This window comes from Aulonocara sp. 'chitande type north' Nkhata Bay, linkage group LG22, assembly GCF_057382095.1.
Source record: "Aulonocara sp. 'chitande type north' Nkhata Bay isolate Kocher_YH1m ecotype deep benthic linkage group LG22, A_spYH_male_GT1.1, whole genome shotgun sequence".
Classification (NCBI taxonomy): domain Eukaryota; kingdom Metazoa; phylum Chordata; class Actinopteri; order Cichliformes; family Cichlidae; genus Aulonocara; species Aulonocara sp. 'chitande type north' Nkhata Bay.
Genome location: NC_141364.1, coordinates 26,561,403 through 26,586,656, shown reverse-complemented (window position 1 = coordinate 26,586,656; position 25,254 = coordinate 26,561,403). Strand labels below are relative to the sequence as shown.

The window sequence follows — 25,254 nt, the reverse complement described above, 5'->3', positions numbered from 1 at the left end:
ATATATATATATATATATATATATATATATATATATATATATATATATATATATATATATATATATATATATGAATGAATGAATGAATATATATGTATGTATGAAGTGAGTTTGTGCCATTCATTCATTCAAAAGCAGGTGATGATTCTAATTTCGCCTTAAAGAGGACAAAGACACCCAGAGAGCAAGAGCTGGCAGACGTGTAGAAGTGTAAACAAGAAAAAAGAGAAAAGAACTGCTTGAATGGAAGATATGAACAGAAGGAAAAACAATTTGAGGGGGAGCTGCAAATGAGAGGAAATAAAATCAGAAATAAATTAAGACTTCCAGTCGAGGCGGTGGAAATGAACTACAAATTGGAGCGATGCTCAAGCTCAGAGTCATAAAGGAATCAAAGATAAAAATCAACACGCCTAATCGTGTTTACACGTCTTCTGGAGGAAACTGGAAGAAGATGTCACAATAAAATTGAGATTGGGTGACTAGCACAATCGGGCGCCTTCTTTAAGAAAGCATCTGAAATGATGTGGGGAGAAAAAAAATTTCCTTTCTCAGCTGGCTTGGAGAGAGAAAAGAAGAGGCCGCTGTTAGAGAAACAAAAGGCTGACAAAAGGTAAAGGATAGATTTGAGGTGAGCAAATTGTTTGCCTGCAGCTAATGCTGGTCACATCTCACACCAGCTGAAGACCACACCAGAAAATCCTCTTTGGAGTTTTAAACTGAAGTCCAGCATCTTCATAGAAACGACCACATGCACACTTTACAGCTACTTATAAAGAGACCACTGTGATTTTTACTCCAAACCATCCCAGTGTTAGATCACCCCGCACACACTGTAAAGGGCATTTTCTGAGAAGTTGCTGATGAAATGTTTCACATATTGCATTCCTCACTTTCAGCTTTTTCCAATTTCAGATGTCATAATTCACGCTGATGCACTTCAATGGAAACCCAGCTAATGTGGGTTCAGCTGCCTACTCCTTCCTGCCTCGATTTTAAATGGATGTGAGCATGTGGCTTGTGTGTGAGTAGGACAGGGGAGTGTGTGTGCGAGCTTGTATGTGAGACAATGAGCTCAGTGTTTGAGCTCTGCGGAGCCTGCAGCCGGACTGCCTGGCCAACCTTATGCCCTGCACGAGACAGCTGTTCCTCTGCCACATAAAGGCAAAGGGGAGGTGCACGGGCAAATGAAAGAGGGCAAAAAGAAAACAGAGAAGGGTGAGGAAAGAATAAAGAAACACACACACAATCACTCGGTGAGACACAAAATAAGACACACAAAGAGCAAGAAAAGGGTGAAGGGAAATGAAACAGACCTTTCAAACTACTGTTGGACCAATGTAATGACTGTAAAGTATTGGCATTTCAATAATGTGCTCTCAGAATTTCACTCTGTAATGATAGCTGCCGGAAAAATGAAAATACAGACATTTTCCAAATTTCCCGGGAACGCACAACTCGGATCCACTGAATTTGTTTCTGTGGCAGGAATTAATCTAAATTAGATGAGTCCATTTAGGAGCAAATGATGGATAAAGCTCATCTTGGTAGTTAAAAGTCTAATTTTCACTGTGCAGCATGGCCCGACTCCGCTCACTCTTTTTCTCTTTTTTTTGGAAGCACCTCACTTAAAGTTTGAGGCAAGCATAAAACAATACTAAAAAAGCTTACATGAAAACACTCCAGACTGCTGACTGGCAAGTGAGAGCAATCAAAAAGCAATGTGCAGCACTGGACATCAAACCCTGCTTCTGTAATTATTCATAAATATAAAGAATTGATCCATTTAAATACTCAGGATTGAGCCCCAGTTTGTGGAAGCTGTCATGTTGCCTGCTGTATTGAATACAGTGGCCGAGATGAACATCACTGTTCCACCAATCATGTTTTATGTAGAGAGTGGCCACAGACAAAGTATGTCACAAAGGCATGACATACTATGTATGACACACTATGTACCACCATGGTACAAATTTGTATCTGCAGCTTCACATTCTGGATATGAAAGATAATAGCTATGTTTTATCATCTTTCACCAAAGAAGTGAAAACCTGAGAGAGCACAACCAGCATCTGGATAAAACGTCATCCTCTTCCTCCTCATCTCAAACCTCATCTCCTGAAATGAAGTTAAGGCTCTAACAAATGGGCATGAACATCAAGATAATGTTGCACTTACATATTGTCAGCACATTAAACATGTGACCCTCCCGTCTCCTAACAACAGACAAGCGCTGAATAATCAACAAGAGCAGAGGATCATAAGCTAACATTATGCCAGTTAATGTTAGGCTTGACCTGTGGCATTCCATCACGAGAAGCTAAATACAGACATAAGTTAATGTACCAAAGTAAATCGGTCTCTCTCCTTTCCTTCTTGTGGCCACAATCTGATTTGTTGCTGAAAGCTACGCTTACTTTTTGCTTATAGGATGCTGTAGCTGTCTCTGTTATAAAGGCATGTCCATCTCCCACTAACAATGACTGGAGCTGCGCAAGTTGAGAGGCCCGCGGCTTTTATCTGGTGAATGCGAGCCACAGATACAGAAAATGTATACTCCACAAAGCAAAAGCATATGAATCACACCTTAAATTACTATCTGATGATGTGCCAATCACAGCTGTTCCATACAACCCGCTGCTTAAAATTTCCCGGATGTAGTCTCAATGTAAAAAATTCCTTTAAAAGCCAGACATACCAGAGATAACAGACCATAAAATTCAAAAGCCTGACGCAGTAGAGGGCAAAGAGCTCGTCACTCAAATCATCATCATTCCCTGTATTAGATTAGATAGAACTTTATTAATCCCTCGGGTGGGTTCCTCTGGGAAATTCGATTTCCAAAAAAGCACAGCACCGACAGAAGTTACAGAGTTACAGAATATTATATATGTATATATATATATATATATATATATATATATACAGAGACAATATAAATAAAATATACGAAGGGGATAAATAGAATAAATAGGAATAAAAAATAAAAATACAAGTGAATGAATTGCACATTTCAAGTATTGAGGTCTATTGCACTGTTGACTATTTACAAAAGTATTGCACAAAAGGTATTGTACAGTGAGGTGAAGAGGCACTACAGCTTAGTTGTTCCCCCCTCCTTTGTCCTCCTGTTTCCCCTCCCTCTCCCCTCCAGAGAGGAGTTAAACAGTCTGATGGCGTGTGGGACAAAGGAGTTTTTAAGTCTGTTAGTTCTTGTCTTTGGGAGAAGCAACCTGTCACTGAACAGACTCTTCTGGTTGTTAATGGCCGTGTGCAGAGGATGCCTGGCATTGTCCATAATGTCCATCAGTTTCTTTAATGTCCTTTTCTCTGCCACTGTCACCAGAGTGTCCAGCTTCATGCCGACCACAGAGCTAGCCCTCCTGATCAGTTTTTCCAGCCTGGATGAGTCCTTCTTTGCTGTGCTGCTCCCCCAGCACACCACAGCATAGAAAAGGACTCCAGCAACCACCGACTGGTAAAACATCCTCAGGAGCTTCCTGCAGATGTTAAAAGACCTCAGCCTCCTGAGGAAGTACAGTCGGCTTTGGGCTTTTTTATACAGGTGCTCTGTGTTGCATGACCAGTCCAGTTTATTGTCCACCCACAGCCCGAGGTACTTGTACTTGTTGACCACCTCCACCTCCTCCCCCTCTATCTGAACCGGCAGTGGACCTGCTCTAGACCTCCCGAAGTCCACAACCAGTTCCTTAGTCTTTGAGGTGTTGAGTTGCAGGTGGTTTGTGTGACTCCATGCGACAAAGTTCCTCACCAGACTTCTGTACTCCTCTTCCTGATCATCCCAGATACACCCCATGATGGCTGTGTCGTCTGCAAACTTCTGAATGTGGCATAATTCAGAGTTGTAGCAGAAGTCAGAGGTGTACAGGGTGAAGAGAAGAGGGGACAGCACAGTTCCCTGTGGTGCTCCTGTGCTGCTGACCACTGTGTCAGACGTGATGTCCTTCAGCCTGACGTACTGTGGTCTGTCAGTGAGGTAGTCGGAGATCCAAGCGACCAGGCAGGGGTCCACCTCCATCCTGTTCAGTTTTTCCTGAAGCATACAGGGCCGGATGGTATTAAAGGCACTGGAAAAGTCAAGAAACAGGATCCTGACCGTTCCTTTTCCCCCATCCAGGTGTGAGTGGGCTCTGTGTAGGAGGTACAGGATGGCATCCTCCACTCCGACACCCGCCTTGTATGCAAACTGTAGTGGGTCCTGGGCATGTTGTACCTGTGGTCGGAGGAGGTTGAGGAAGAGCCGCTCTAGAGTCTTCATAAGATGTGACGTCAGTGCCACCGGTCGGAAGTCATTCAGCTCATTGGGCCGGTTCTTTTTGGGGACCGGGACGATGCAGGATGTCTTCCATAGGGCGGGCACTCTCCCCAGTCGCAGACTGAGGTTGTGCTTTGGATGTGCTTTGGATTTATGGTAAATGCTGTTAATTGACAGCGCCATATGTGTGTGTCACAACTAAACTACCAAACTGCCTGAAAGACACCAATAATGCAATTTGTATGTTTTCATTTCCAATCCTAGTTGTGAGATGACACAAGCAGTTTTTAACCATGGCACTGTTTCTGCAACAATTTGCTGCCCGGTTCCAAATTTTCTGAACTATGTTGCTACCACTGAATTCAAAGCAAGCACATATTTTTCAAACAGCAGTCAAACTTCTCAGTTTAAACTTTTAATCTGTTATTTTCATCCCGTTTTCAATTAAACAGAAGCTTTAAGTAATAGAAGATGTATTTTATTCTGCACCTGGCTCCAAAACAAAGTAAAGTCCACTCAAAAAAAAACATGTCCAAGAACGGCTGAAGGAATATGACCAACATGCCCCACCCCACAACCCACAGGGTACTACCATGAGTCCAGATCTCTTCTAGGCACATTAAGGGGACCTGCACTACTGTGCAAGGTAGGCGTGGATTTTAATGTTGTGGCTGATTGGTGTAATCTCATAATCCTTAGGCTATAATTAAAGTTCGCAAAAGTCTAAATGACATTTAAGTGATGCACGTTCATGCTCATAGTCCCAGTGAGAGGCTAATAAATGTTACATTTTACAAAAAAAGAAAATGATAACTCGTCACATCAATACCATATGTTGCTTAAAAAAAACAAAAAAACTATTGGACACTGTCTGATCAACACATGTTATTTAGTAACACACGAGTGTTTTTGCAAATCAAACGCAGATCTAATCTGTGTTTGTGCTGCAGTTTGTATTTCATGAGCTCCGATTTCAGCGAGCCCACGATGATGATTTAAATCACACTGCAGCGCTCAAACAGCAAAGCGACAGCGTGCTAAACATTTAATACTAAAATACCGAAAGCTTTGATCAAAAACCAACAGCGTGGTCAGAGGGAAGCTGTCGATAATGGCACGGTTCAGCCTCCTCGAGGCCGCGGCACATGCTCCGGCACATAGACTGTAAGCTCTGTCTCCAGGAATCCTTTCCTCGGTTACGCTCACAAATGAATACTGCCCATTCTCTTTCTACCCCTTCTTTCCTTCCTTCCCCTCAAGGCACCATCCTTCAACAATTTATCCCTCCATCTTCCTCTCCTCTGTCTCTCTGTGGGGAATGGCCCAGTAATGCCAGACTAATAAATCATTCATGGCGTAGCCCCACCGCCCCCTCTCTTCCTCTTCCTCCATCCTGCTATCCTCCTCTCCCATGCTGCCTGACTGTGCCTGACCGCATCACCACACCCGCAGACTGCAATTCACTTACACACACACAGAGACACACAAAATAGGAGTTTGTCAGTTTTGTGTTGTTTTTCTAGAGCTCTGCTACACTGGCTTAGATTACTTCTAAAGGTACATAATAAACTGGATGTGGGAGGAAGCATTGCCTAAGTTCCAATGCACACCGATCTGTCAAAGCCCAGACAGGTCACAGGCTCGGCAGACACACAGAGAGAGACACGCACAATGAGAGCGAAGGAGGGGGAGGAAGGGATGACTGCTTGAGAATTAGAGGGATATAAGAGTGTAGGATGTGTCTGATGTGTAGACAAGCACCATGCCTCTGTGCGTAGCATGCATGTGTAGCGTGTGTGTGAGTGTAACAAGCTCTGGCCGGTAATAAGCATAGCCTGTGAACGAGCAAGCTGCCTCACAGGAGTGAAATCACAGCGACACAACCATCACGTTCTAAATTTACAACTTAAAAAGGCAAATAAGCCCTTTGGTGTTTTTCACTACAAAAGACCCCCCCCCCCTCCTCCTCCACTTTCATAGGAGTATAAGAGCCACGATGACACAAGGCAGCTTTCCCGCTGCTCGGGCCCATTTTTCGCATTCGGCAGCAGATGAGTAAGCCTGACAAATCATCCACCCATTCGCCGCTCATGCAGTCCTTAAGAGAAACACAGCGGCACCTTCTTTCAGACGCGAATAAAGCGAAGGGTCACAAGATATACGGCGCGCATGTGCACGACCTGTTGTAAATCGACCCCATCCCCACCCCTGCGAGGCACGCCTTTCACACAGTCCAGCGCTGTGCTTTTACGCTGTTCCTGGAGATGAATATGTTGTTAGTAAATCCATTCAACGTGCGACTGTGAGTAAGCGAGAAAAATCTGTTCACACAAACAAAAGACAATCTGATCTAATCTGAGCGGATGCAACCGCTGCTGACTGATCTTCATATTTACCCGTGTGCAGGGCTTGGCATTTAACTATTGCGTCATCTGTTCCATTTTGCTAGCGTGTGACGAAGAGCCGAAAGCCTTTCAAACAGGTCGGTCATTATAACTTTTGTTTCGTTTTTTTTTTTTTTTTTAATTGAGTGGAGTTCTTGGTCTCCTTGGCACAAAAAAGTGGGAAATAAACAAAAGCATGAGAAAATATCGCAAGATGTGCACAAACTTTGAATTTGAAGTATTAACAAAACTGTATTGCTGGTTTTGCATGTTTGTACTTAGGTGGTCTTCTTCTACTACTACCAATACTTCTGTCAGCTACTAGCTTCAGGGGCTGCTACAGCAGATCATCTGCCTCCATCGCGCCCTAACCCTACCATCTTCTTTTGGAACAACAACCATCCGCATGCCCTCATTCACTGCATCCATCCGGACTTCTGCTTCCTGAGTGGACAACTCTTAATACCCAACAAAGACAGCACTTAACTACAGCTTTATGACAACAACGAGCTGCTCTACCTGCCACCAGTCTTTTGAAACTGTCTTGACCTGTTTCCCTACTATCTGCATGTGTCTGCAAAAACAACACAACAGGCTCATACGTTTCTTAGTTTGGATCCTTGTTGGGTCTTTACAGACACGCTCATCCACAATTTTCCACTTATGTCTCAGATGTCTCTTAAAATTTGCTGATGTCCTGAAATTTTCTTGGGAAAACAAAATATCCCATGTGTTTGTTGTACAAGAAGCCCAAACTATCAGATATCACAAACCTGAATCACAACTGAAAATATGGGCAGTGGCAAATAAAGTGAGGGATCCACAGAGTACCTTTCAACAGTTTGTTATTAACAATAATGTCTTGCAAAGCACTGTCAGTAAGTAAGCGATGCCCTGACAAATCATCCTCTCTCTCAAGGTGATGCTTGATTAACAAATGTCCGTCTGTCGCAGCTCATCAAAAGCTCGTCTGAGCCAACCAAATTCTGCATCATGTCCAATCAGCGCGGCGGCAGTGCGTGAACACATCTCTCCTCTCTAGAGGGAAACGTCTGCACAGTCTGCCTTTTCACAATCTCATTCATACACCGAAGACTAGAGCAACATTATTACCTAAACTCTTACTCAGAGCACGACGCTGCCTGGATGTGTATTCGAAGGAATCAAGGGCAGTTGGCGACAATCTGCTACTCAACCATCTGTGGACGCCACTATTTACAAGGAGGCTGCTGTTAAGTTGGAACCAGTCAACCCCACAAAGGAACAAAGGCCTTCGGTTCAATCCCCTTAAACAGCTGTACACACAAACATCCACAAATCACAGAACAATGAGAACACACAAAACAATGAGATTCGAAAAACCTTGACAAAACATCAAACTGCAGGCTGCCTTTTTCAACTCAAACTGATGCCAGCTGAGTCCAAAAATTCTCAATGAAATCTGAGTTCAGGACTTAAATCTGGTCAAACGGTGCTTCGGATTTATTTGGGAGTCATCCCTCCCTCAAAGAGAATCTTTGTGTGACAGTTTTCCCCCATGACCACCTCCGTTAAGTCGCATCCTTCAGCAGCCTCCCGAGAATGTACAACTGATCAAAGATTTGCCGTTTGCGTCACCAGTAACAGCAGCCTGAGTGGATCTGTCACTCTGGCTGCTCATTTATGCATTTTTATTTTCCATTTTCCCCCAGTCAGAGAGAAGGACGCCATTCGTGACAAATTTACTAGTGAACAATCCGCTGTATTGAGAGTGTATCGTCTCAATGTGGGACGAGCTCCAGCTCCACTGCTTTGTACTGCAGCTACTGACGACTTCAGTTCTGGAGACTTGCTCCAACTGGAGGACATGCAAGTGGAACCAGACATAACATCAGCTGGGGAACTGGTTCATGTGTGGCTGAACAAAAGCTCACCTGGCACTGCAGAGAAGAATAAAGACTACCAGCCAGCACTGCATCACCATTTATTTATCACAAATTACCTGATAAATAAAGAATTTGCAGATAAAGGTTCTGTTATAAAGAGCTTTTTTTTTTTTTCAAATTTAATTTAGGAAACCATGTGTGCACACATACACATCCCCTTGCCACAGTGGATCAATGATCAAATTAAAACAGCCAAACTTAAGTCCCCCCCAAAGACCTTTTTAATTGAACCTTTACTTGAATCAAAGGTCAATGAAACCTGTAAATTGGAGAGAAAAGGAAAAGGAGAAAAATGGTACAATCTAATCTCTGCAACCAGTACAAGAAAAGGAATTACAGAAAATTAAACGCAAAAGGGCATCAAGTCCAGTTAAATTTAGCTAAAGATATGCTGTAATGCAACTACTAACCCAGTTCCGGAATAATCTAATAGTGAACATGTGCACCTGAGGTTCTCTCTCTGTGCACCATCAGGAGCTTTAAATAACTGCCTATTTAACACAGCTCAGACTTGCAGACACCCGGTGCGATGACAGGAACAATGAAGGTTGTGAAACTTAAAATCAGTTGTTCCAATTCCAAATGCTCTTACTGAAGGACCTCTGCTGGTCCCTGGACCCCACTTTGGGAACCGAGGGTTTACGCTGCTCGTCAGAGCCTCATTCAGTGACAGTACAGCGAGCCACTTGTGCGTTTGCCATGGATAGCATGTTCGTTTAATGAGTGAATAATATCCCCCTGCATGTCCAATGAACTGTGGGCTGGGGGCCGGGGCTGTGGTCGGGAGGGAAGGAGAGGGGGGGTGAAGGAACACAATAGGAGTGTTAGGGAGTGTGGGAACCGATTCTCCACGGGACAATAGGCACTTCCCAGTGGCCACAGCGTGCCCATTCACTCTCAGCTGCCGGGCCCGGCGTAGCACGGCGCTGAATATGCACCAGCTCAGCACAATGCTGCTTTCTCCCAAACAAGCCCAGACTGTTTCCTATCCCAAAGACAACACAGGCCAGCTCTAGCCTATACACAGCCCCATTCTCACATAAGCAGCCACTTTCTCACTCGCTCCGTGTCTGCGTGTCTCTCCGGCTTTCTCTCGCTGTCACACACACTGACAGGAGGCAACAAGGCCAGATACTGTAAGGAGGCTGCGGACGGGGCTGCCGTGCTGTAACTAGGCCACAATTTCTCTCCAACCAGGGTCGCTGGTTGCCGAGATATTCTGGGCTGAAATGTTATTAGTGTAACCCAGTTTGCCCAATACCAGGTGACTGCTGGAAGAGGCAACTCCCCACAGGGACAGACGCTCTCAAGGACAATGCACATCAAGAAGCAGGTAGACGGGGGTTGGGGAAGGAAGGTGATGGAAGATGTGATTAGTTACCAAATAAGAGAAAGCCCCGCAGGACACCGGCATCTGTGGATAGCTGGATTTTTTTTCCCCCCTCTGTGCATTTCTGTTCTATAACATGAACCAGACTCAAACCAGCACCCAGCTTTCTCTGTGAGAAGTGAATGTGCCTTTCTGGTTGCTGTGGTAACAGAGCCTGGGAACCAAACGGCAGGGTGGGGCTGAGAGAGAGGTGAGGGGATGACACAAGTGTGAGAGATTTTAAATGTCACTGCTTTGACACAGAGACACGCACAAAGAGGCGTGCCTCCATCGCTGCAGAGAACATTGCACTAATTTACATTCATTTCCCTAAAACTGACACAGCCTGTAACCTCTACCTGACCCCTACCTCCACCTAACCTTTACTCTGCTTGAAGTTTAACAACTCGAGTGAACAGGTATATCTGTGTAGTATACAATGCTGTGATACTGACTGTATTAACCATGAAAGACACCAACAGAACAACAGTCTTAAAGCCACGTTGGAGAAAGGCTGGCAAACTCATGAGACTCACACCAGCACTGCAACAGACTGGTGACCTTTCCAGGGAGTGCCTCGCCTCTCGCCCTATGACAGCTGGGATAGGGTCCAGTCCCCTCCTTCCCTACGACCCTGATAAGCAATTAAGAAAATGGATGGATGACTAACTGAATCAGAGGTTGGCATAAAACAACTTTCTGACACGCTTCAATTTTCCTGAAAATGCAAATCCGGCTCAGTCTACTCACGTACAATGCAGTCCACATAAAGGTTAAAGCAGTCAGCAAAAACAGCTGCTTTTCCACGACGCCACCAAGTCAATAAAATGCATGCAATGCGATTACAGTTCTGCAAGTAGGCTGCCACCTGGACATATAAGCCTGAACACGACAGCCACTCATAGTGTGTGTGGAGCATTTCCTGATGTAAAAGAATAACAGTCACTCTTTAATTGTGTCCTTGCACTCATTTCTACAAATCTCCATTCAACCTTAAGATTAAACAAACTTCAAAATCACTAGAAAATAATAAACTTGCAATATCACCCTTTAATTTTCTCAAAAATCAACAATGCGCCTTATAATCTGGTGCACTAGATTATAAGGCAAATTCGCATTCTGGTTGTACTTACTGACCTCAAACCGATTTTATGTGGTACACGGCGCTCAAAAATCTGTCAAAAAATGTTTTAGTAGAACTTGGGTAAGCTAGGAAGCTGTACCGTGACGGTTCCCGAGGGTTATGGACAAATGCAATCGCATGGCAGGATGCTGTAAATGGCCCAAACTTCAGTCAGGAGAACAACTGAGATACAGTGGGGCAAAAAAGTATTTAGTCAGCCACCGATTGTGCAAGTTCCCCCACTTAAAATGATGACAGAGGTCAGTAGTTTGCACCAGAGGTACACTTCAATTGTGAGAGACAGAATGTGAAAAAAAAATCCATGAATCCACATGGTAGGATTTGTAAAGAATTTATTCGTAAATTAGGGTGGAAAATAAGTATTTGGTCACCTCAAACAAGGAAAATCTCTGGCTCTCACAGACCTGTAACGTCTTCTGTAAGAAGCTTTTCTGTCCCCCACTCGTTACCTGTATGAATGGCACCTGTTTGAACTCATCATCTGTATAAAAGACACCTGTCCACAGCCTCAAACAGTCAGACTCCAAACTCCGCCATGGCCAAGACCAAAGAGCTTTCGAAGGACACCAGGAAAAGTATTGTAGACCTGCACCAGACTGGGAAGAGTGAATCTACAATAGGCAAGCAGCTTGGTGTGAAAAAATCAACTGTGGGAGCAATCATCAGAAAATGGAAGACATACAAGACCACTGATAATCTCCCTCGATCTGGGGCTCCACGCAAGATCTCATCCCGTGGGGTCAAAATGATCATGAGAACGGTGAGCAAAGATCCCAGAACCACACGGGGGGACCTGGTGAATGACCTGCAGAGAGCTGGGACCAAAGTAACAAAGGTCACCATCAGTAACACACTACAACGGCAGGGAATCAAATCCCGCAGTGCCAGACGTGTTCCGCTGCTGAAGCCAGTGCATGTCCAGGCCCGTCTGAAGTTTGCTGTATCATCCATGTGCTCTCTGGCAGAGGATTGGGAGAATGTCATGTGGTCAGATGAAACCAAAGTAGAACTTTTTGGTATAAACTCAACTCGTGGTGTTTGGAGGAAGAAGAATACTGAGTTGCATCCCAAGAACACCATACCTACTGTGAAGCATGGGGGTGGAAACATCATGCTATGGGGCTGTTTTTCTGCCAAGGGGACAGGACGACTGATCCGTGTTAAGGACAGAATGAATGGGGCCATGTATCGTGAGATTTTGAGCCAAAACCTCCTTCCATCAGTGAGAACTTTGAAGATGAAACGAGGCTGGGTCTTCCAACATGACAATGATCCAAAACACACCGCCCGGGCAACAAAGGAGTGGCTCCGTAAGAAGCATTTGAAAGTACTGGAGTGGCCTAGCCAGTCTCCAGACCTCAACCCCATAGAAAATCTGTGGCGGGAGTTGAAAGTCCGTGTTGCTCGGCGACAGCCCCAAAACATCACTGCTCTCGAGAAGATCTGCATGGAGGAATGGGCCAAAATACCAGCTACTGTGTGTGCAAACCTGGTAAAGACCTATAGTAAACGTTTGACCTCTGTTATTGCCAACAAAGGTTATGTTGCAAAGTATTGAGTTGTATTTTTGTTATTGACCAAATACTTATTTTCCACCCTGATTTACGAATAAATTCTTCACAAATCCTACCATGTGGATTCATGGATTTTTTTTTTCACATTCTGTCTCTCACAGTTGAAGTGTACCTCTGGTGCAAATTACTGACCTCTGTCATCATTTTAGGTGGGGGAACTTGCACAATCGGTGGCTGACTAAATACTTTTTTGCCCCACTGTAATCCATCCACATTACAAGGTTAGTTATTAACATACTGCAACCACACGGGAATAGAGCAGCTGCGAGAGAATTCAACATTAATGAATCAATGGTACGGAAGTGGAGGAAGCAAGAAGAATGAGCTGAGTAAATTTTGACTTATCTGACTGTTATGTAGGGCTGGGTATCGTTTAGAGATGGACCGATCCGATATTACGTATCGGTATCGGTCCGATACTGACCTAAATTACTGGATCGGATATCGGAGAAAAATAAAAAAATGTAATCCGATCCATTAAATATAACGAAAGCACCTCACAAAACTTGCAACACGCCGTAACTCACCTCAGAACGTTAGCACGTCGGAGCAGTATGCATCACGTGATAGAGCGGCTGTGGCATGCGGGACCTGTCGGTGGTCTGGATAGCATGTGGAGCTTCGCTAGCAACCCGGCATTTCATCTCCGACAAAGTTATCCCGAGAGAAGTAAAGCAAGTGTGTAAGTCCATCTCTGAATGTTTGTAAAGCATTCCTGCGTTAAGCTTAACAAGCGATATATGGAGCGACTGCCTCTCCTGCTGCTACTTCAATGGTGAAACTGCTTAACGATCAGCTGATCGGCTTTTCTGTCGCGAGTCCGTGTCTCTAGTTTGCTTTTGGCCCACTTTGCACCAGAAAGAGGAAACCAGCGGCTGAACAACAGCAGCACATTTAAGCTTGATAAGCTGTTGTTAGAATTTATTTATTATTACTTTCTACTCGAGGATCTTTTTCTACGTAGCTGACGCTGGTAACTGTGCAGGGGCGGATCTAGCAAAGTTTAGCCAGGGGGGCCGATAGGGCATTAACAGGGAAAAGGGGGCACAAAGACATACTTTTCTTTCTTATTCTCATTTAAAATGTCTAGCTTTTAATAAATAATTATCTGACACCCAAAGTTTTAATTTGATGTAAAATGAATAGAAGTCAATTACTGTATATAGTAACTATTAAGTCTAATATATATACCCTAGTAAGCTATAGTACTTTTTCCTTTGGGAAGGTACCATCTGTGCAGTCTGCAATTTTGTTGAAGAAAGATGTTGAATCTATTTAATATTTCTTGAAAAATAATTGATTTCTGTGCATTTTTTTTCACACTGCATCAAATTAAGGTTGATTACGTCGATTAAGCATCATGAGGTGGAGCGTGAGGGGTGGTTCCCTATTTTTTATTTATTTATTTTTGTTGTTGTTGGGAGTTGAAACCCTATTAGTTAGGTTGCTTAATATTTATGCTAAGTACTCTTTAAAATACCTGAATAGGGAGGATGGTGTAGGTTTAAGTTTATTAGATTGATCAGTATTGCTGAACTATGAAAATTTTTTTTTTTGCATACAGGTATAACAGAATAGCTTTAGTGTAGTTGTTTTAAACTTGAGTATGAACTTATACAAAATGCAGCAAGATATTTAAAAAACAGTTTTGTTGATTAAAAAACACTATATCGGATTCATATCGGTATCGGCAGATATCCAAATTTATGATATCGGTATCGGTATCGGACATAAAAAAGTGGTATCGTGCCATCTCTAGTATCGTTTAGGTTTTATCTGATACCGGTGCCAAACCGGTACTTTTGAAACGGTGCCGGTGCTTAAACGGTGCTCAAACCGGTGCTTAAAGAACGGAGAACACAAAATTGGTCCAAAAACCTCTCATGTTCAGCTGTTTTTTGTAAAAAGATAACAATGTTAGCCTTTTCTGCAGCTATGGGGCATATATGGCATCACTCTTGGCTGGAAGCAGTGCTTAAACAATGGAAAAAACACAAACTTTGTCCAAAAACCTCTCATGTTTAACTGTTTTCCACTTTTTCTTTGGTCATTTTAGCCTTTTTGGCCAGGGTGAAGGGAGTATCTGCCATCAAACAAGAAGACAGCCGCATGTAACTACGACGGTGTTTGCTAGTTCACCTTACATGCGTTAATGTAATAACGTGGTTAGCCTACTCAACGTAAATTACACACGAACAACTTTAGGCTACTCACGCAGAGAAGAACGGCTGCTGCTGCCATCATCATCCGTCATCATTTCTGCTACACTAGCAGGACTAGGGGCCAGGACTGTACTCTTCGGGTTCTTGGGGGATGTTGCTAACTCTGGGTCCGATAACAGGGACCACACCCGCAGTAGATGTGCTTGGTGTGAGGTCTCACAGCAAGCTATCAAATATGGTGCATTTCTCGGCTTTTAAAAAAAACGCTATGCGTAGCCAGGTGTCTCATCAGATTTGAGGTGTTACCTCCTTTGACAGTATCACAGTATCAGCTTAAAGCACTTGTTGCAGGCTGCTGAGTTTGCATATTTTGCTGTGAAGTACAGCCAGACTTTTGACCGCTTCGCCTTGGACATTTTTAATCTGTAGCTCTGCTCTTATAAATAATATTTGTTTTTACTTTTTTTAGTTATAATGACGTAACATTGATTAGTCTATATTGAGGTCACATCAGATTAAAATGAATTCAGTAAATAACCAGATGATATTTAAGTGTTACCTTAACCTATCGTCTCCACTTCAAATGACACACTTTGTACAAGTTCCGCTTTAAACTCCTCACTCCTTAGCTACACCAATAACTTTTTATGGGTGCTGGTGTGTATTCCAAATGATGAAACAAACTACTCTGTCTCCCAACTCTCTTAAGGTTGACTGCCTCCATTAGCATTTTTCATTTTTGATGTTATCCTCTGATAGCTAGCTTGTTAGCTTGAAGGTGCAGTAAAGTTGCTGCTGCAGCAAGGAGGGACAAAACTTTCTGGTGCCTGGTCAGAAATTTGGCCAGATTTGGCTTGCAGGTGTGACTCATCTATATTCATGCTTACGCTGTGCAACACTGCACAGGTTCCAACCAAAGATATCACTCTGACAAGTCTTTCTCTACCATAGTCTTCACTGCTACACAAGTATGATTTTTATTTTTACTTATTTATTGCAAATAAATGAGTAAAAATGAACACCTCACTAAAAATGGTGATAGTTGAGTGAAGTCCTGACATCTATTAAGCACTTCCTATATGTATTTTTCATGCTTGATAATACAGAGATCCATATGTATATGTATTTTATGTTACTGAATAATACCATCCAACAACTAAGAGCTAACCTCAGAAAACTACAGCTACTCTAATGATCTAAAGTTGGCTCCAAAACCAACTCATTCTCAAATTCAGCTACAAAATTGTGACAGTGGCTATGAAGAAACTTTTGGTTTCTCTGTAGACAATCTCAACGTTCAGAGCAACTTCAGAGGAGGTATGTGAGGCAGAAAAGAACTGACAGATTTGCACCTAGCTTTGGTGAAATGCTACTACCTGCTAATAAGCTTGAATTAGCAGGTTTTTGTGTTTGCACCTGCACAGTTTATGCTAACTACGCTTGCTAGCTTTAGCTGATGACAGTGCACTTCAGCCATAGAAGAATAAATACGGTCAAGTTTGCCTCCAAAAAGGGCCAAAGTACCAACACTGATGTTTTAAAATGCAACTAGAAACCAACATCAAGGTGGTTGCGTCCATCTTTTATATACAGTCTGTGGGTGCTACAAACCAAAGCTAAAGCAGATCAGACAAATTTTGAAACACTTACCCCTCCGCTGCTCGAAGACCTCTAAGGTAAGCGTTACATCTGTTAAACTATGCTATAATGACCGTCTGACGAAGTTTCATATTTTACGTCTTGACGTTTTATTTTCCTATTGTCTGCTATCTGGCGCACTGATCTGGCCTTCTACGTCTTCTCTATTAGTCAGCACCACCTTATATGACGTGCTGCTTCTCTGAATTCGGATCTAGTTTATTTATTTATTTATTTTCACGTTTTGCTCTCCCTTTCTCCAAATATTTCAACAACCGGAGGGTCATGTAAAGCATAATGGCTGCCATGTCAAGGACTCCCTGCGCATTCCCTCGTGTTCCTACCTGCATGGAGTCGGCGCTGATTATTTCCCCCTGAAGCCGTTTTCCGATCTCGATCGCTAGCTTAGACTTGCCGGTGCCGGTAGCTCCCAAAATCACTACTAAAGACGGGACCATTGCTCTCCGCAGAGCACCCTGCACGCTCAGAGTGGAAGCCGCCATGATGCTGCGTCATCGGCGCCCAGCTGACGACCGCGCGCATGCGCTGTGAGCACAGGAGACAGGAGGAGGGTTCTGTTGCCGAGCAACGGGGAGCCGTTACTGCTGTAACATTATTATTATTATTATTACTACTACTACTATACTGGTTCAGTCTTGTCGCTGGTATAAATTAAATTGACTGGATTAAACGGTTTTACTGGCAGTAACCGGTTCCGTCCAGTTCCGAATTAACCAGCAACCAAGTTATCATAACGGTAGATGGCTTTGATGCTGTATTTTTGCACCAATCAGATCGCTCGTTGCTACATTCAGGGTACCCGTGCGATGCTTTTTGCAGATACATTTAACCGCATAGTTGGCACTGTTTCTATGGAAACTGCCAGCGCTCTGCAGTAGTGAGCAAAGATGTTTATTGCCATGGTGAAGATGCTACCAAGAGTTACCCTGGAGACCGCATAGAAGAAACACTGGATGAGGAGTGGGGGGATTGTGTTCACTCATTCACAGTGTCTGTGTGTAATAGAATTGGATGCTGCACATGTCGAGCTCATATTGTGGGTTCACAAATTACCCTAGGATCTTTTATCTCTGCTTAAGTGCAAATCTGCACTTTAATTGAATCCTTGTTTCATTTTAAGCCTGTTGTGGTGGTGTAGAAGTCCAAAATTATGAAAACTGCAATGCTGTTTGTACCTCACAAAAGGAAAAGCTTTTCAAAAATTTTACAGCTTTACCCCCAGAATAAAACTTTAAAGAAAGGGTGTCAAATACAAGGCCTGAGGGCCAGAATTGGCCCACTAGACAGCTTTGGAAAATGTGAAGGATGTCATAAATTTTGGACTTTTAATTCTATTTTTCTCAAATTTTGCAGCTTTTCCTGCTGATAAGACCTCCCCATGGCCATTCAGGTTTTTTTTTTTCCCAGCTGACTATGTTGTGAAGCGCTACTGCGTGCGCATACGTCAGTGCAACAACACTGACTGGCAAATAGGTTTCCCGTTTCTGCTGTTGATTGTCTGATTTCTGTGATATACTCAAGAAAGAGAGACAAATGATTGATTTATGAAGTCAAACCATGGAATTTATTTACTTTTCTGACTTACTCTTCATACACTGAGGCTTATGAGGTACAGGAAAAAGAAAAGTGCTGAGACAAAACAAACAAAAAAAACAAAAAAAAAAAACAAAAACGAATTCACTGCTACTATGACTGTGCTACAGCAGAAACCAGTGACCATCACACAAGGGGGGGGGGGGGGGGGGGGGAGACAAGCAAACAAACAAACAAACGAAACAAAAACAACAACAACAACAACAACAACTACTACTATGTAAACCACTGTCATGGGTGTACCCTGCTGGGGGAAAAACCTGACTGGGTTTACTGGTGGTTTGTGCTGAATTAATGAGCATTAAGGAGGAAGCGGGGGGGGAAAGCACACAATTCTTCAACCAAATCCATTCATCTCCTGCTCTTAAAGCTCACTTTCTCCCATCTGTGGTGGCTCCTGAGGTTGTTACAAACAGCATAATAACAGGTTACCCCCCCTTCCAAAAGCACAGTCTACAGCCATGATACGAAAGCTGCAGTCTACATGGATTTTCCTGAGAGCGAGTGAAGCTGGAAATAAAACTCATCGTTTACAGTACTCGATCCGGGGCTACAGTGTCCTATTGCATGGCTTACAGGACAACAGGCACCACCAGGCTTGCACAAAAAAGAAAAAGAAAAAGCAGAAAGCATCGACATCAAGGCTACACACAGCCGAAAGTTTCATCAGTAGATCCTCTTAAGTCCACACACCATCCATAACACCTGCACTAGATCTAAGAGCGTTACAGCTATAGTGATTGAATTGTTTGTGGTGGGGTATCCAATCAAGATACACAACTTTCAGCACATAAACCACCAATAAAGCCCAGTCCACTGCGATTAACCAAAAAACAGTCATTAGCTCACACTGAAACACAACTTGGTAGGAAAATATAGTATAAAAACTTCTGACTGGTCTGATTTATTATTTAAACAAATGAAGAAACCCCAGAAACACACAAGTATGAAAACAAGGAGGCTCTGAAAACAGTAACAAATGAAAAACATTGTGACAAAGTGACTAGTGTGATCAACGTTCAAAGTGTTTTATTTTTACTTTTTTTTCCTTTTAATAATCATTTTATTAACAAAAATAGAAGCTTTGAGTTGTCTCTGAAAAGCCAGCAAGCTTGAGCCAAAAAACAAAAAAACCAACTAGGGCGAGTATAGTAGACAGCTCTGGTTTTGGTTTGGAAGGGACTGTACAGGAAGTGTACTATATACATAACATCCAACTGGACAGTCTACATACACTGAAAGGCTTCTAAAGGCATTACATCAATGCAAAAAACAGGAAAAAAAAAAAAAAAAAAAAGACTTCATGAGACAGCAAGATGAAAAAACATACAGCTGAACCTCAGTGGGCTTCATCTACAGGCATTTTTTGAGGGGGGGGACAAAGATTTCAAATCAGGTCCTAAAAGATTCTCTTAGTTAACTAAGGGATGCTGACATTCATCTTCTGGCTGGTCTCCATGGCACAATACGAAAAGACAGGCGGGAACATTCTTGGGATTTTTGCTAAATTTGTATCTTCTCCAAATAACGCAACGAAACAGAAGGGCAAAGCCGATGCTTTTGAAACGTCTGACGATTGAGGGGGTAAGACACCGAAAGCTGCAATCTGGAACCTGCAGGCAGAGGAGTCGGGACTTCATCTGCTCGAGACGGACATGATAACACTGCTCCGCGTCTCTGGCTGGCCAGAGGTTAGAAGTAGTGTGAAGAAAACAAGAAAGGGAAAGAGATTTGAGGACAATGACAGATAAAAAGAAAAACAAAGGGTCAACATGTTGGATATCAAGAACTTGGAGGCCATGTGATGGAAAGTACACAAAGACATTTCAGGGGGGGATGTCGCAGCTGTGCAAGCGCAACAAGAGTCTGTCATAATCGAGGAGGTGGTGCAGCAGTTAACGACACAGTCGCGGCAGTTTCGTCAAACAAACGCGGCAGGCCGTAACAAGCGACAGTGTGGGCTTGGGGGGGGGCTGGACAAACCTAAAACTGAAAGCCCACGCATACACCAATCCACGGATACCCCCGTGTGATCACCAGTCCCTAAGCTTGCTGTCATGACTGCTTGTGGCCTCGTCAGTCACTCAGAAGCTAATGTGCAAACCACAAAACAAACAAAAGAAAAGGAAAAAAAAAAAAGAAATCCACCCGCACTATTCCAAGTGAACATTAGTGTTTTTTCATCCTCACAGAGTCCCGTTCAGTCCTGTGAGTGTACGTGTGAGGTGCCGGGTCAGATTCAGGAGCGCTTAAGCTGCGCCAGCCTCTGCAGCAGCTGCAGCTGCCGGGCTTTCAGCTGCTTCCTCTCCTGAGCCTTCTGCCGGTCGCTGGCGTGCAGCTGCTGCAGGTACTCAGTGGCTCGGGTCAGGATGGCCACCTTGGGAGTCTTGGGGCAGTCCGCCAAGCCCGGGATCTCGTCCCGCAACGACAGAAAACGTGAGCGCAGGTCGTTCCGCCGCTTGCGCTCGAGAAAGTTGTGCGCCTTGCGCTTGTCGGTGTCCTCGCAGTCGGACGACTGCGGGCTGGAGAGGTGCAAGAAGGAGGGGGGCTTTGAAGGGGATCTCTGGGGGTGAGATGAGGAGGATGAAGGAGATGACGGCGAGGCGGAGGAGGTAGGAGAGGAGGCGCTGAGGTTAGGTGACTCCGACCTGGCCACGGTCATGTGAGGGTTTCTGCTGTCCAAATTCACTGGTGCGTGGCCGGGCCGGGGCTGGTGGGAACTAGAGTTCTGGGGAGGCGGCGGCGTCACCTGAGCCGATGCGTTCTCCTGCCGAACCCTCTTCCGCGGCGGCTCGGGTGCTGTCGGCAGAGTGTCCGGGGAGGGAGCGGCGTAGTTGTGCTGCTGTTGGTGGATTGAGATGTGGAAACGCTTCATGCCGGGGTCGAAGGGGTCAGCTCGCACTGTGATGGTCACTGGCTTGCGGGTGTTGACCAGTCGGCGAGGTTTACGCTGCTGCTTGTGCTCCACCGTGACCACATCAATCTCCTCTTCATCCTCATCTTTGTCATCATCATCATCTGAAGGGGAAAATAAAAAGGTAAGAAACTGGATAAATGTGTGTCCAAAGAGAAGAAAGACACAGAGTGAAGCGTTTAAGACTTAAAATGCCAGCTGAGGTGAGCAGCCTGACTGACACGCTCGCTCTAGCCTCCCGCCTCCTCAGGCCAATTAAATGCTTCTGCGAAAAAGATATTCACAGAGCCTCGCGAAACCTGCATGATCTCCCTCACTCACACACTCTCACCAAGGCTCTGAATCATCACTGCATTAGTTCAGCTCCCTGAGTGGAAATTCCCCCTCTTCATTCATGTGCACAGAGTGAGCATGAGAGGGAGAGACAGGTTAGGCTGTGAAGCACTCAGGTGCTTCTTCAACTTGTTAAAATGAGCCGACTAATATCCAGCGCTGCGAAACCCATTTGTTCCTCTATTTACTAGAGTGGAAACAGGGTTTAAAAGAAATAAATAAATAAAATAAAATAAAAATTTTGACTCCATTCCCGCAAATCGAGTAGACTCCCAGGAGACTTTCAGCACTCTTATAGATTAAAACACACTCTTAAGTAACTAAGATCACAGCAAGAAGAGGGGACAGACACAAAGCTGGGAGTAAGGCGACCCCAGCTATTATCCTCAGCAGCACTCATGTGAAAAGCAAGTCTCATATTACAAAAGCATACAGGACGGACTCTCCAGAGTAACCCTATAATAGCTCTTTACTGAAGCTTAAACACACATCTGTTTCCCGGGCTGGCTCATTCTCCTCCTCTCAGAGCTCCTGTCTCTCCATGAAATGCTCAACACTGTCAAAAAGAAAAAAAAAAAAAAAAAAAAAAGGACTGTGCAGGCCCAGCCTGAACCCTCCTGAACGGGCTAATCCCCCACTGCTCCTATTCACAGCCCGGGCTGGCTCGGCCCAAATACACCCCCCAACACAATTGGCGCCGGAGCCTGTTGAGCGGAGGAATGCAGCAACAAGTTCCCTTTGTGGCATTCCACACACGCTCCGAGCTCGACATCACATGGCAGCCCACATACCAGACTCGATCACATGGGTTCGGGGGAGTGGGGAAAAAAAAAAAAAATACAAAATTGGGAAAAAGTAGGTCTTGTCTCAGGGAAAATTTAGGCGAGACAGAATAACTAAGGTGTGTGTGTGTGTGTGGGGGGGGGGGGGGGGGCTTCTCAATCCCTCCCAGTTACATAAAGTTCCAATAATAAGTGTTCTTTATTGAATTCATGTCAAATTTGAGGTCAGGGAGAGCCGGCAGAGAGGATATTGTTATCATAAGTCAGACTGGAGGAGAGGAGCAGGGAGAAGTAGCAGCTGGTCTGCTGGATCCCTGCCAAGCAGCAGATGTTTGGATGGGTGTGTCGCTCTCTGGGCTTCAAGCATGTGTTGCATGCACCAAAGGTAACGCAATGCAGTCACCATCATGTGCCATGCCAGCCATTACTGCCAAGATGGCTGACCAAAGCAATAAAAATGTAATAAAAATGACTAAGTTCAAAAACAAAATACCTAAAAGTCACTGATCCAAGCAAACAAATGAAGGAGACTTAAATAAAACATGACTGGGCGGGTCTGGAAGTTCCAGTGTGTTAAGTACTGTGTGTGTGTGTGTGTGTGTGTGTGTGTGTGTGCGCGCGACAGGGATGTGGTGGAAACAGAACAAGTAACTATGGCCACTGAACTACCTGTTCAACGTCACTGTGACACACAACTGCACAGAGAAAGAGCTACCATTCACGCTGTACATCAGTGCGCTTCACCTGTTACTGACCTGAAGAGTCGCTCTGTGATTCGGAACCAGAAGACACTTGTTTCTTGCATCCGCCTGTTATCGGGAACGTGAGAACCGCGGTGGGGTCCACGCAGTCCGCAGCCAAGCCGCCGAGGGCAACAGTGTCACCGGGGCCACTCTGCACCCTCCCGGGGGAGGTGACAGCGGACCCGGCTGCGACTTTAGCGGCCACTCCGGTCCCGGGACAGGCAGAGTACCGCTCCCCTACAACTCTCTCCAGCTGCTGTCCGGCCGAGAAGCCGCTCCACATGCAGTCCTGGATTATGATAGAGCTTAGGTTCCCGAACGAGTCGCCGGTCGTAGCCAGCTTGCACGGCACATCCTGCTGATGCTGCTGCTCATCCTCCTGCCCCAAGAACTGGGACACCCACTCCAGCTTGTCTCCGAGAGACGGGTAGAGCAGTCCGACCCTGCCCGACCCTTCCACCGCCCGGATAGGGGACATGGGCGGGGTCGGCACAAGCTCGAATTTCTTCCATATGTCCTCGCTGGGCGCAGTGGACTTGAAGAAATCCTCGTCCGGGTCGTGGTCGTCGTAGAAATAATGTTGGTAGTGGTCGAGGTGGTCCATGTCCCAGTTTTCATAACGAGGCGCGGTGGAGCTAATGCCCGGCATGGGTGGCTGGAGGCAGCGGGGTGAATCACTCCCTGTTCCCGCTGTCTGCTGAGACACACACACAGAGCCGACAGCTGGATCAGAACTGAGCCTCATTCGCATCAGAAATAACACCGCTGTGCGTATTTTGTTTTTAATCATTTGTTTATTTATTGGGGGGGGGGCGGGGGGTCCGACCCTGTGGTAAATGCATAATGCATCTATTTTCATGCATCGCTGCCTGTTAGATAATGATGCAGTTTATCCTCGTAAACAGCGACCTGCCTTTGAGGAAATAAACCTCCACCTTAAAAAAAGAAGGTGTAACAGATGACTTAAATCACTAGAACCTTGTTTGCAAATCGGTAAAGACTTCATAAGACAGTATTTGGAGAGAGTGGTAGTGGAGGTGAAGACACTGACTTTCAGGCATAAAGATTCTCCGCTCACATGCCGCAAGGTTTAAACAAAAACAAACCAAAACCAGAACACCAGTCTTGCTGCAGCTGTTGAGAAGTTCAAAGTTTCGCAACTGTCTCATTACATAACACTGTTTTAGTAGTAGGATACTGAAGGGAGGGGCGGGGGTGTTCCGCTGACTGCTCAGCAGAAAACAAGGCGATTAAAATGGGACTGAAAATAGATTAATTGGACAGACAGGCAGCAGGTAGCAGCCCCGGTACTCCCGGTGAGGCTGCTCAGACCGGAGAGCCGCGCGTAAAGCACTTTATTTGGCTCCTCCTCGGCTCGACTCCTTATCAAGCTCAAGGAATTCAGCTGCGTCTAAAAAGCCGATCAGTTAATTAAGCAGCGGGCGCGCTGGAGATGCGGCTTTTCCATTCGTCAAACCCCCAGTACACACCCCTCTCCGAATAAAATTAAAATAAAAACTTTAAGCGGTTCACTTATTATCTAAACCATCCACGTGTGCGTTTGGGTGTCAGCTGTGAGGAGTTTTTTTTTACCTGGTGCCCAAAGTGAAAAACCTGTCTGCGTCTTCATGGATCCGCTGTGCGTAATTACACCACTAAGAAAAACAAAACACAGAAAAAGCAGCCACAGTGATTCCTTTACAAGCAATCTGCTCCCAAATTGAGCGTCCCTCCCTCCCTCTGCTGCTGCGCTCGGTGTCTCTCTCAGGTGGTAAACAGTCACCGAGGGTGAACGAGTCCGTTTGGTCGCGGTCCCACCGCTCAGAGGGCTGGATAGGCTTCGGCTGTGGTCACTTTCTTTGCAGACTGCTGCACTATATGATCCGGGGGAAGGACTCTTGGCTATTCTGCATAAGAGGCGGGTCGTAGTAGGAGAGCCACGCCCGCCGTTTAAAGGTGCAGCACACTGAAAAATAACAGCCCGGAGCGCAAAAGCGAGAGTGCGAGCTGAGTGTTATGACACAGATTTCGTAAGGTGACAGCGCGCTGCTTTTGCAATAATTACGCACACGTAATAAGAGCGTGTTTATTTGTGTCCGTGCACATGCACAAGCATTTGCATGTGCGTGGGAAGGAGAGCTTTAAGGGTTGATTTTCTGCATCATGTGTAAAAGAAAACAGAGAAAACACCATATGCTGGAGTGTAGTGCAGTGAGGCTCTCAGGCATTTTGCATAGCTTTAGAATTTTTAAATGCTATTGCCTGCTGAGTGAACACACACACGTAAACACACACAAGCACGATTTAGGCTGCTGTTTCCTCCTCTTTTGTTTGTTTGCTTGGCTCATGGAAGTTGGAGTCGAACAGGTTGACGGTCCTTTGCTAAGGTGTCTGTT

At 44.8% G+C, this 25,254-nt stretch overlaps 2 protein-coding genes across 3 annotated transcripts in view; both read right to left on the bottom strand.

Moving 5' to 3' along the window:
• trit1 (tRNA isopentenyltransferase 1) overlaps positions 1 to 17,303 on the bottom strand; it is a 47,824-nt gene extending 30,521 nt beyond the window's left edge. The window contains exon 1 of the mRNA XM_086280674.1: positions 16,817 to 17,303. Within this exon, the coding sequence (XP_086136800.1) occupies positions 16,817 to 16,975 (159 nt within the window). The 5' untranslated portion in view covers positions 16,976 to 17,303. The remainder of the gene's footprint in view (positions 1 to 16,816) is intronic.
• A 1,795-nt stretch (positions 17,304 to 19,098) lies between these two features.
• On the bottom strand, positions 19,099 to 24,812 carry myclb (MYCL proto-oncogene, bHLH transcription factor b). 2 transcript variants are annotated; one of them, XM_086280493.1, is made up of 3 exons: positions 24,452 to 24,812; positions 22,871 to 23,555; positions 19,099 to 21,104 (listed from the first exon to the last, which is right to left on the bottom strand). In XM_086280493.1, the coding sequence occupies exons 2-3, from the start codon at positions 23,505 to 23,507 to the stop codon at positions 20,326 to 20,328; spliced, it is 1,416 nt and encodes a 471-aa protein (XP_086136619.1). In that variant the 5' UTR covers positions 23,508 to 23,555; positions 24,452 to 24,812; the 3' UTR covers positions 19,099 to 20,325. The 2 variants fall into 2 exon arrangements, with proteins under 2 accessions (XP_086136619.1, XP_086136621.1); XM_086280495.1 differs by having other exon boundaries at positions 22,871 to 23,552.
• Positions 24,813 to 25,254: the final 442 nt, after the last annotated feature.

Bases quoted from the DNA above. Each gene is read 5' to 3' on its own strand.
- myclb (XM_086280493.1), bottom strand. From the start codon at position 23,507: ATGCCGGGCATTAGCTCCACCGCGCCTCGTTATGAAAACTGGGACATG. The intron at 21,105-22,870 runs GTCAGTAACAGG...TTTCCCCTTCAG, and splicing joins ATCACAGAGCGACTCTTCAG to ATGATGATGATGACAAAGAT.